Below are 11,220 nucleotides of genomic sequence, written 5' to 3'. Positions count from 1 at the left end.
TGGCCCCCATGAGGAAAACAGCTTATAAATAATACAGAATTCTGTTTGTTTGTTTTTTATGTAAAAATGCAGAAAGTTTTCTGTGATGTGTAGGTTTAGAGGTAGAATATACAGTTTGTACAGTATACAAATCATCGAAAGTCCTCATAAAACATGGAAACCCAACGTCTGTGTGTGTTTGCCAAGGCCGTACATGGCCCTGGGCCTAAAATGAAACATCAAGAAGACCCAGGTCCTACACCAGTCTCAGGAAAAGAGTCTTCGTAGTCCGAGACCTAACAGCCCAATCAAAACTCCTGGTTTACAGAGCCTTTGTCCTCCCCATCCTGCTGTATGCAGTAGAGTCATGGACCACCTATAGCCATGGAACAATACCATCAAAGATCCTTACGAAAGATTCTGAGGATCAGCTGGGAGGACAGACGCACCAACATCAGCGTCCTGGAGGAAGCCAACATGAGACGTCTGTGCATCATCACTACAGTAATGCAACGTCGATGGACAAGCCATGTCATCCGCATATCCAATACACGTCTTCCCAAACAGATACTGTACTCCCAGCTGAAGTAAGGTCATCGAGCCACGGGAGGGTAAAAGAAACATTACAAGGACAATATCAAGGCCATTCTGAAGAAATTCCATAACACATCGACCAACTGGGAACACATCGCACTGGAGTTGAAGCTCCTTTAAGAAATCCGTGCATGAAGGTGAACGATGACCACTTTCCCCAGCCCACACTGCACCAAAGTATGTGGATCGCGGATTGGCCTCTACAGCCATCTGAAGACCCAACGGAGAGGACAGTCTTACTCGCCTCGAGTGACCCGCAATGATGATGATGGGTGAGTGGGATTCTTGAACACAAGGCAAAAGCAATGAAACCGTTTTATAGTTATTTTATATGTAAAAGAACAATGTTACAGGAAGCGTCTATAGATAATCCACCAAGAGAGAGATGCGTGACGCAGAACGAACAGGAACCATAAAGCACTACACACAAGAATATAACATTAATGTAGGACAAGGAGCTGAGGAAAACTAGGCTTAAAAAAGGGAAGATAATCAACAGAACAGGGAGCAGGTGAGTAACTTAATCATAAACCATTAGAAACAAACAAGGAGCTAGAACTCAGGCCTTGTCCACACTAATATGTTTTCATTTGAAAACACATATTTTTCTCTCCATTTTGGCCTTGCGTTCACACTGAGACGGCGTTTTTATTAATGAAAATGAAGCTTTTTGAAAACACTCTCCAAAGGGGATAACTTAGAAAATGCCGTTTTCCCGGTGTACTGTGGTGAGGTCTTTGAAAACGGGGATGCATGTTTAGTCATGTGACGCATATTGTACCAATAGATATTCATGTTTATACAAGTATTGTGCCTGTTATGTTCTATTCACTTTCACAGTTTCTAAAATATGTTCCTTTGCACACTCTTCATATCACAGTCCTGCAAAGATGACAGAAAATGCACTCGCATTTGCTGTCCTGCGGCAATACATGAGAGCAGTTGCGTTTAGACCAAATATAAAATGTTGAGTGAGTGCGACCTGGAAACATCAGTGAGTGGTGAGGCATTTTGCTAAATAAAATTATCCTGCAAGAAGAATTGCGTGATAACTTAATTATGTCTTGTTCTGTCTGTATCATCTCAGTGAGCTTTTGTGCAGGTTTACACATGCGCTTGTAAGGTGAATGTGAAATGAAATGAACGTTTCAGTGTGAATGAGAATCTTTTGAACCGCTAGTGTGGACGGAAAGCATTTTGAAACAAAAACTCTGTTTTCAAATCAATCCGGATTAATGTAGACGTAGGCTCAGGCAAACGAGAACATGGAAAACAAAATAAAACACAATGAAATTGAACATAACCCTTACCTTACACATAGTTCACCCAAAAGTGAAAACTGTCATCGTTTACATTTTACCCATAGTTTACATTTTCATGTCGTTCCAAACCTGTACGACTTCTTCTTTTCTGTGGAACATAAAATAAGATATTTTTTAGCAATGTCTCAGTGGGTTTTTTGTCCATGAGGTCCAGTGTTGTTTTGGACTCCACTGACTTTCATTTTATGGGAAAAAAAACTGTTGAAACTTTCAAAATATCTTCATCTTCTCTCAAGTAAATGTATGTTGCTTAAAGCATGTTTAGATTTAGTTTTGCTATATTGGAAAATGTTAATTAAGAAAATGACTAGCCATAGCTGCTTGTCAAAAATTGGATGGCAGACGAGTTTGAATGATTTTGACCATCTAGATTTGAATCACTTAAAGAAGATCTACCAAGGCCGGTCTATCTATCTTTGAGTCACCTATTCTATCTTTGAGTTAAGAGGCTATCCACTGCTCATTGAATACATTCCAGCATAATGCTTGTAATGTTTGTCATTTTGTTCACACAGCAAAAACCAGTTTATCTTGAAATGTTACAACTGAAAAAAGAAAAAGAAAAAAGGATGTTGAAAGCTTCTAAACCAGAGAGTATAAAACCCCATGAAGAATCGTTTCAGGCTGTTTCTAATCCCGGAGGGTGTCAGGTAAAGACTTTCTAGAACCAGAACTTCAGGTAAGCATTTTTGAGCAAAGTATCACTTATGTGTACGAGGTATGTCTGTCAGTGAATTTTTCACAGACTTACACAAAATCTTATTTGTTAATGTAGTGGAATTAAATTGATCAATACTGCAGTTGTACTGTACAATATTTCAATATACTCAATGCTAACTCAAACCGATATTATCTTTACACTTTACTTGATGTAAATTTTGTTAAGGAAACAGATAGATGATCATACAAATTCATATATTAAAGTCATTAGAGCATAATGATTTATTAACTGCTTTCACAGACAGCTAATGTTGGGTTGTGATGTTGTATGCTTTGCATAGGAACCATGGATCCAAAGCAAATGTTGAATTACGTGAAATCTCCTCCAAAAACTAGTACAGCTTGCCTTGGTATGAGAGTTTTACAATTGTTACTTCTGCACTTAATGACCATAAAGTATACTGAATCTAGCTCATTTTGGACTGATTTGTATTTCAGTGATTTCAAAACTACTCTTATTGGCTATTCCCATTGCTCAGATTGCAATAGGTGCGTTGCAGTGAATGTGAGTACTGTATTTTATTCCTTTCCCATACCTTCAGTTATTTAAGGTGCTGTTGTGTTGCCTATATCATCACAGGTGCCGTTTATCTCAAAGACTGTCCCCAGCAGCACTATATCCCAGTCTATGTGCTGGTATGTGGAGTGTTTGGTGTGTTGCTGGCTTTGCTGTCTTGTCTTCCCTGCGCCAGGGAGACGGAGGAGGGAAATCATACTTCGCTCAGCCTCGCCTGCAGTGTGTGGAACGCTCTGGTTTCTACCTTCTTGTTCTGCTGGCTCATCTGTGGTAAGATTGGGTGGCGTATGTGGGAGGAAGAGGTCATTTAATGTGTTCATAGGTCTCTGAAAGCTTCTGTGCATCGTTCAGTTAATCCATTACAAAGACACTTGCCAAACAAATTCTGTGAATGGAAAACACTGTCAGTGTGCTTTTGTGTGTGGGTCTGCCTGAAATTTGGGTGTGAATATGAACTTTTGTTCTGTAAAATATCTCAGACAATGTCTGTTTTGCAAAAATGTTGCAAAAAAAACCCCCGATATTTCATTTTGAACTTATACAAATAATATTTAATTGTGTTTGTGGTGTTTTTTTTATAGATTAGAATTTTTACTTTAACAATTAAAGTCTTTAACAAAGACTTTAACAATTAACATGAATTAACTTAAAGGGGCTATATGTAAGAATGTTCATGTCTTAATCGCTTTTTTTATTTATTGCCAATGTGTGAATATCTTGTAACAAAATTTAGAAAACGAGACCTTCCCCAACTTTCAAGGTTGTCTATGAAACCCTGTGTACTGATTTTTATGTGAAGGACTCGGGAGGTTTTTCCCGGGGAAATCAAAATGGATGTGACGTTTACGCTCCCGAGAGCCTCTCTTCTGTTCAATGACACATGAAGCGAATGCTTATACAATGTTCAGGATAATGCTGAAAGAGCCATTCTGTACAGTAATATCAATGTGTCATTCAAAGAAAAGTGATTAATTCAAACTATAGTCTCACAATACCAGATCTATAAAGTCTTAAAAATACTTTATAATCAAACTATCATAACTGTGTTATTTTACTTACCTCATCTATTGTCATGATGCCGGTGAATTGCAGAGCTGATGATGCAAACATATCCACATCGCTACAATCAGATTCTTTCTTAACTTCTGTTTTCTCATCACTGTCATTTTTGTTGTGCATTTTTGTTATTGATATATCACAGCACATATTTACTTATTCATCTAAACGTCGCTCTCAGCAGTGTGGATGCTTGTTAAAGGTTCTCTAAGTGATGTCACACGTTTTTTTAGGCCGAAACATTTTTTGTCACATCCACCAAACATCTCCTCACTATCCGCTAGCTGCCTGTCCCCTGAACACACTGTAAAAGAACGTGGTCTCTGTAGACAGCCCAGGCTCCACAAACGGCAACAAAAACAAACTGGCCCAGCCTGGACCACGAAACATAACAAACAGTGTTCCAGCCAATAACTGACATGAATGATTTGGGGGTGGGGGTTGGGGGGTTAGTGCGCGTGCACATGAAGGGGGGTGTGGGGAGTGGAGGAGAGAAAAGCATGAAGAGGGAAGTTAGCTAGAGGAGAGATGTCCTAACAACGACTAACGTTAGTTAGTTAAGTTGTTAAGTAGTTGTTAATTTATATTCTTGTAAATTTTGATAATCTTGTAAAATTTGATACACACGACCAAAGAGACGACGTTCCGATGAACAAATAACAAAGAAGAGGGAAAAGAAGAAGGAACGCACAAAGTCCTGGATTTACATCGGAAAAGCGTTTAAAAGGTGTTGAGAACTCCACCGGCAGAAGGACTTCCAATCCGAAATTCAGGTGGCTCTGTTTTTGCTGGACAGGTGGGTACATACCTGTCAACCCTCCTGTTTTTCCCGGGATTCTGCCGTATTTTACCTTGCTATCTCTCTATCATCCCGTTTAAATATTTTCCCGTATTTCTCCCGTATTTTTAATCTTTCTATAAAACAATTAAAAAATCCCACTGGACTTACCAAGGAAAAATATGGGTGTGTAAATCCAGTTTGGTTTTTCTAAATGGTTCATGACTGTTTCAGGAAGCACGGAAAGGGAGGGGGAGGGGAAGGGATGAGGAGGAGGGAGGGTCAAGCTAGCCTCCGTTTTGTTTGACAATACTTTGAACGTCAACAAGAAGTGACTTCACCCAACATCACTTAGAGCACCTTTAACAGTATATCGCTGCAAAAGTATTTCCAACTTCTTTTGAGTTGAAAAGAACTTTGCCGTGAGTACATTGAGGCCGTGAATCACGTTCAGCCTCTTGTACTTTATGTGTGCACGAGTGTGAGCACGAGAAATAAGTTGCTGGCTGCAGTTCACTTAACGGCCACCGGTGTCACTAATAAGGGTTTCTGAATTCTACATATAGTCCCTTTGAGTATTTAATTAATTCATTACAAAATTATTAAAGGTAAAAAATATATGTGAATGAATGTTTTTTAAAAAAAGTTAAAATTGTAAACATAGTCAATTGAAGTCAGGATGCTTTTATTTATTGTGCTTTATACAACTGCGATTGTTTCAAAGCATCTTCACAGTATTATAGTAACAGAATGATGCCAACTTCATCAAATCATATGTTAAACAGATTAAACAGGGATGTAACAGGATCAGTGAAGCTTGTTTCATCAAATAGCCAACGTCATTAAATCGTAATCTAAAATAAATTATATTTCTGATATATATATATATATATATATATATATATAATTTTTTTTTTTTTTTTAACAGGCAGTGTGTGGATTTACTCTATTTACCCTCCTAACTACAACCAAACCGTGGCTGGAGATCCCTACTGTAATAAGACCCTCTACTTGTTTGCATTCTGGACCACCACTCTGGGATACATTCTGTTAGGGTTGGGGCTGTTGATTGGATGCTGTTTTTGTATCTGTACTTGCATTTGTGGAATAGCAAAAGGTTAGAAAAACTGTGGGTCATCTTAAAGGTGCAGTAAGCGATAACTGAGAAACACTGTTGATATTTGAAATCAGCCCAAACAATCACACCCCTCCCTTCATTGCTCCGCACCCAAAATGCACTAACACGCAATGTAAGAGAGGATGTCTCTTTCTCATAGCTGAAGCGAAGCAAAATAATGCTTTGCGAAAGTGGCGTCTCCAGCGCTGGAAAGCTTCTCTAATATTAACGTGGGTCCTAAAGCTCTTGCCTGATCATAACCCTTCTTTTCCCAGTGATATTCCTTTGAGCTTTCCTCTTTTGTAATGTCTCTCAGCCATCTCTCTTTCTACAGTCTTTCTTCAAATCTACCTCTTCCTCACTCTCTCTCTCTCCTCCCCCATCATGAGTGGACACGCCCCCTACTGCTGATTGGCTCTCTCTCTCTCTCCTCCCCCATCATGAGTGGACACGCCCTCTACTTTAGATTGTCTCTCTCTCTCTCTCTCCTCCCCCATCATGAGTTGACACGCCCCCTACTGCTGATTGGCTCTTTCTCTCTCTCTCTCTCCTCCCCCATCATGATTGGACATGCCCTCTACTGCTGATTGGCTCTTTCTCTCTCTCTCTCTCCTCCCCCATCATGATTGGACATGCCCTCTACTGCTGATTGGCTCTTTCTCTCTCTCTCTCTCCTCCCCCATCATGAGTGGACACGCCCTCTACTTTAGATTGTCTCTCTCTCTCTCTCTCCTCCCCCATCATGAGTTGACACGCCCCCTACTGCTGATTGGCTCTTTCTCTCTCTCTCTCCTCCCCCATCATGATTGGACATGCCCTCTACTGCTTATTGGCTCACTCTCTCTCCTCCCCATCATGCGTGGACACGCCCCCTACTGCTGATTGGCTCTTTCTCTCTCTCTCTCTCCTCCCCCATCATGAGTTGACACGCCCCCTACTGCTGATTGGCTCTTTCTCTCTCTCTCTCTCCTCCCCCATCATGATTGGACACGCCCTCTACTGCTGGTTGGTTACAAGTGTGTTGTGCTGCTTGGTCCGATCCACTTTCTCAGAAATTGCTTACTGCACCTTTAATGGATATTGATGACAGGGTTCTTAATGGTTTGGGGAATAAACTCAACTGAACTTTGTCTATTAAGTAACACATTTAAAACAAATATTGAATTGTATTTGAAATAATTGGGTTTTGGGAACATTGTAAGAATTGACAGTAAAGAGAATGAATGTTATTGTCTTTTTTTGCTTACAAATGAATGGTGATTTTAAATAATAATAATAATAATCTAAAATTAAATCTCCTTAATACCTTAATAACTATTTTGAAACAGGATATTCTTTGAGCTACTAGTTTCAACAAAGTAACATCATCTTTATAAAACATATATTTTAGCCACCCATGCAGAAAGTGTTTTTTTATTATTCTGATCAATTTTACAAAAATAACATGGAAACAGAGAGAAAGTGTGGTTAAGAAAACAAATATGTGAAAAATGCATTGCAGTCTCAGTTCAACAGACTCATGTGCAGAGCTTTATTTTCATAAAAGAATCCAGTCACTGACATTATCAAACCAGAAGAAAATGAACATAATTGCACAGAACTGCATTACAAACCCACAAGACTCAATCTGAACAGCGAATGAATAACAAGTGAACTCAATGGAGAGCGAGAAGGAGACAATGACCTCTGGCGTTCAGGCAGTGACATGACAGCCTCCTTAGTCCTTTGCTACACAGTTTAGCGAATTATTTTTTCCTTTGCTAGGCTATATGTTGTTTTTTTAATATTCAAAAAGAAAGCATTTTGTAATTAAATTTACGAAATTAAATTTTGTAATTGCAATCTGAACATTTTTTTTTGGTCTTAACAGTATAGCCTATAATAATAGGCTACTTGAGAGATCAACGCGATAGACATAACCTGGCTAAAAATCACATCTAACTAGTAAAACTGATAGGCGAGTAACCTTCGTTACTATAAATTTAAACTTAAACATTATTTAAGTTGAAGTTCAGTAATTAGGGGTCATCATAAGACAATATTGTGCCATATGCAAGCTGTAGACATGTGCTTCCCACTGCAAATGTAATTTCTCATACTGAGGAGAAAGCGGAAGAATAGACTTGAAAAATGTCACGTTGGAAAAGAAGACATACACTTCCGTTCAAATGTTTGGGGTTAGTAAGATTTTTTATATTTGTAACATTATACATCTCTTTACTGTCACTTATGATCAATTTAACGCGTTCTTGCTGAGTAAAAGAATGCCTTTAAAAAGAAAAAAATCTTACTGAGCCCCAAACTTATGCATTGTTTTTATTGTAAACTGCAATAATACATTGATCCAATTGTTTTGATTAAGCAGTGAGTAATTAAATATTTCCTTTGCATTTAAATGAGCGCTTCAGAAAGGTGTGGTCCACGGCGGAAACATGGTTGCACATGCTGTAACAACATTACGCCAGAGTTTGACTTGGGAAATATTAGAAATTACTGTCAATAAGACGGATAACAGAAGGATTTTTCTTTTTAAAGTTATGAGGTGAACACTAGAGCATATTCGGCTGTCATGATCACATTTAGGCTGTTTTAACCGTCATAGAGGAAGCTTTTCTGGTGAGACTTTTAATGATGACTAACATATTAAATCTTACTAGTCCTTAGATCCTTGTACTCCGCATTGTTTAATGTCTTATACACGTTTACGATGTGTTATTTTACTTCTTTTTAAACTTAAAAGTAATCGTATCAACAATGATATTCTGAGGATGGACAATACAAAGCCGTCACCATTTTTGACATCACTGTTCGGTAAGAATCGTATTAACAATCATGTTAAGAATATGTTAACTTTTTAAAAAAATCTATGTTAAGCTAATATATGTTTTCCAAATGTCTTGGTTTCACTGTATACTTGGCAAATTGTGTAAACATATTCTTGTCTGAGTAATCTTTATATTTTTTCAGTGATACTGACTATTGTTGTACTGGGGGTTTTAACTGCAGCAATTGGAATAGGTAAAGCATGTATTTTTACCTCATTAATCACTGTTATCTCTGCTATAAACATTGTAAACAAATAACGAGGACATGATAATGCATTCCAGTGTAATATTGACAGAAACATGCACACACTGCTCTTCTCCAAAGACTGAAGAATTTTATGTTTGACTTTTTTTAGGGGCCTACTTTCTGAGAGACTGTCCTGTCCAGCCTTACATCCCAGTCTACCTTATAGTATTTGGTGTATTTGTTTTGCTTGTTCCGATAGTGAGCCTAGGCTTGTTCTATGGTCTTTTTGCAAAAGACACCTTAGAAATGCTGCTGTTGTTGTCTCTGCTGGTCATCTCCGTCAGCTTCATCCTCTACCTGTTTGTTGTCTGCTGGTTCATTACAGGTGAGTGCTTGTGAATTTGTCAAATGGGAATTACAGAAGGAAGGGTGAAGATATTTTATAGAAAGAACAATGGAGAAATCTATTAAGGGTCAAACTTTCTCTGGAGATATAAAAGTTAAAGCTCTAGTATATGTGACCCTGGATCACAAAACCAGTTTTGGTAATAGCCAACAATACACTGTATGGGTCAAAATTATCGATTTTTCTTTTATGCCAAAAATCATTAGGATATTAAGAAAAGATCATGTTCCATGAGGATATTTTGTAAATTTCTTACCGTGAATATATAAAACATTTATTTTTGTGAGTGAATGCAGCACAATCGCGAACATAAATGGACAACTTTAAAGGAGATTTTCTCAATGTTTAGATTTTTTGCACCCTCAGATTCCAGATTTCCAATAGTTGTATCTTAGCCAGATATTGTCCTATCCTAACAAACCATACATCAATGGAAAGTGTATGTATTCAACTTTCAGATGATGTGTAAATCTCAATATAAAAAATTGACCCATGTTTTGTGGTCCAGGGTCCAGGCTATAATGTTGTGACAGGTTGAAGAATGTGGGGCTGCAAAGTCACAGTTAAAGGGACAGATGACAGAGTTCAAGATAAATCTTTTCATTACTTCTGGAGCTGCCAGTTTGTTAAGTTTCAAATGATTATTAAATAGCAAGCAGAAACTGTGCAAAAGCAGCAGCCCTTCCTTCGCTCTCAGTGTGAGAATTCACTCACTCGTTTGCATTCACTCCTTATTAGTATAAACTATAACATACCAACACCATACAGTATAACACCAACTATATGAGTGGACTAATTTAGGGAATAGTGAATGAGGATATAGGGAGCGATTTCGAACACAGCTTGTGAGTGTTTCGGGTGCCATTTCGGATAGAGCCGGCCTATTGAGCGGGGAATACAAAAATGTGGAAGTTCGATCTGTTGTCACAAAGATCTGGCGGATATCTAGCGGCTACACATTTTTCGCTTACCTTTAACTTAAACAGGAAGATATTTGGAGAAAATATAAAATCGCCATTGCTATTAAAATTTCACAGATATATCAAAGAAATATATAGCTCAACTAAAAATGTTTTCTCTGTGTATTGCAGGGAGTGTCTGGACATACTCTGTTCATCGTCCCAGTTATGACCCGACAAATGAACAGAACTACTGCAACAAAACTCTGTACCTCTTTGCATTCTGGCTGAACACAGTCTGCTATGGCTGTCTGGCTGTCCTGTTGCTTTGTATTGGATTTTCAGTGTTTTATATCTGTGTACTAAATACTTGTCATAGACCACAGTCATCGGCTTCAAACTCACAGCTACAAGCATAAGACTTCTTTGGACTTACTTTATTTTATGATAACATTTTATAAGGTTCATCAGTTAACATGAAATAACAATGAGCAATACATTTGTTACAGTATTTATTAATCTTTGTTAATGTTAGTTAATAAAACTCCAGCTGTTCATTGTTTGTTCATGTTAGTTCACAGTGCATTAACTCTTGTTAACAAATACAACCTTTGATTGTACTGTATTATGCTTAAGATTAATAAATGCTTTAGAAGTATTGTTCATTCTTAGTTCATGTTAACTAAGGTTGTTAACTAATGTTAAATAATGAACCTTATTGTAAAGTGTTACTGTTTTTATATTTGGCAGATGCTTTATTCAAATCAACTTACTGAGCACTATTTGTACATTTTATCAATATGTTCCCAAAAACTCAAAC

The 11,220-nt window shown here is 37.8% G+C and overlaps 2 protein-coding genes across 2 annotated transcripts; both read left to right on the top strand.

Moving 5' to 3' along the window:
• Positions 1–2,420: 2,420 nt before the first annotated feature.
• Positions 2,421–7,349, top strand: LOC307156411 (transmembrane protein 272). Its single transcript, XM_079867742.1, has 5 exons — positions 2,421–2,574; positions 2,857–2,965; positions 3,054–3,104; positions 3,196–3,402; positions 5,895–7,349. The coding sequence occupies exons 2-5, from the start codon at positions 2,884–2,886 to the stop codon at positions 6,086–6,088; spliced, it is 534 nt and encodes a 177-aa protein (XP_079723868.1). The 5' UTR covers positions 2,421–2,574; positions 2,857–2,883; the 3' UTR covers positions 6,089–7,349.
• A 1,157-nt stretch (positions 7,350–8,506) lies between these two features.
• On the top strand, positions 8,507–11,057 carry LOC307156303 (transmembrane protein 272). The gene is made up of 5 exons (XM_079867597.1): positions 8,507–8,699; positions 8,824–8,894; positions 9,051–9,101; positions 9,265–9,480; positions 10,593–11,057. Exons 2-5 carry the CDS (start codon positions 8,852–8,854, stop codon positions 10,817–10,819), a joined length of 537 nt encoding a protein of 178 aa, XP_079723723.1. The 5' UTR covers positions 8,507–8,699; positions 8,824–8,851; the 3' UTR covers positions 10,820–11,057.
• Positions 11,058–11,220: the final 163 nt, after the last annotated feature.

This window comes from Squalius cephalus (genome assembly GCF_949319135.1).
Source record: "Squalius cephalus genome assembly, chromosome: 3".
Lineage (NCBI taxonomy): Eukaryota > Metazoa > Chordata > Actinopteri > Cypriniformes > Leuciscidae > Squalius > Squalius cephalus.
This window is presented reverse-complemented; position numbering and strand designations above follow the sequence as displayed.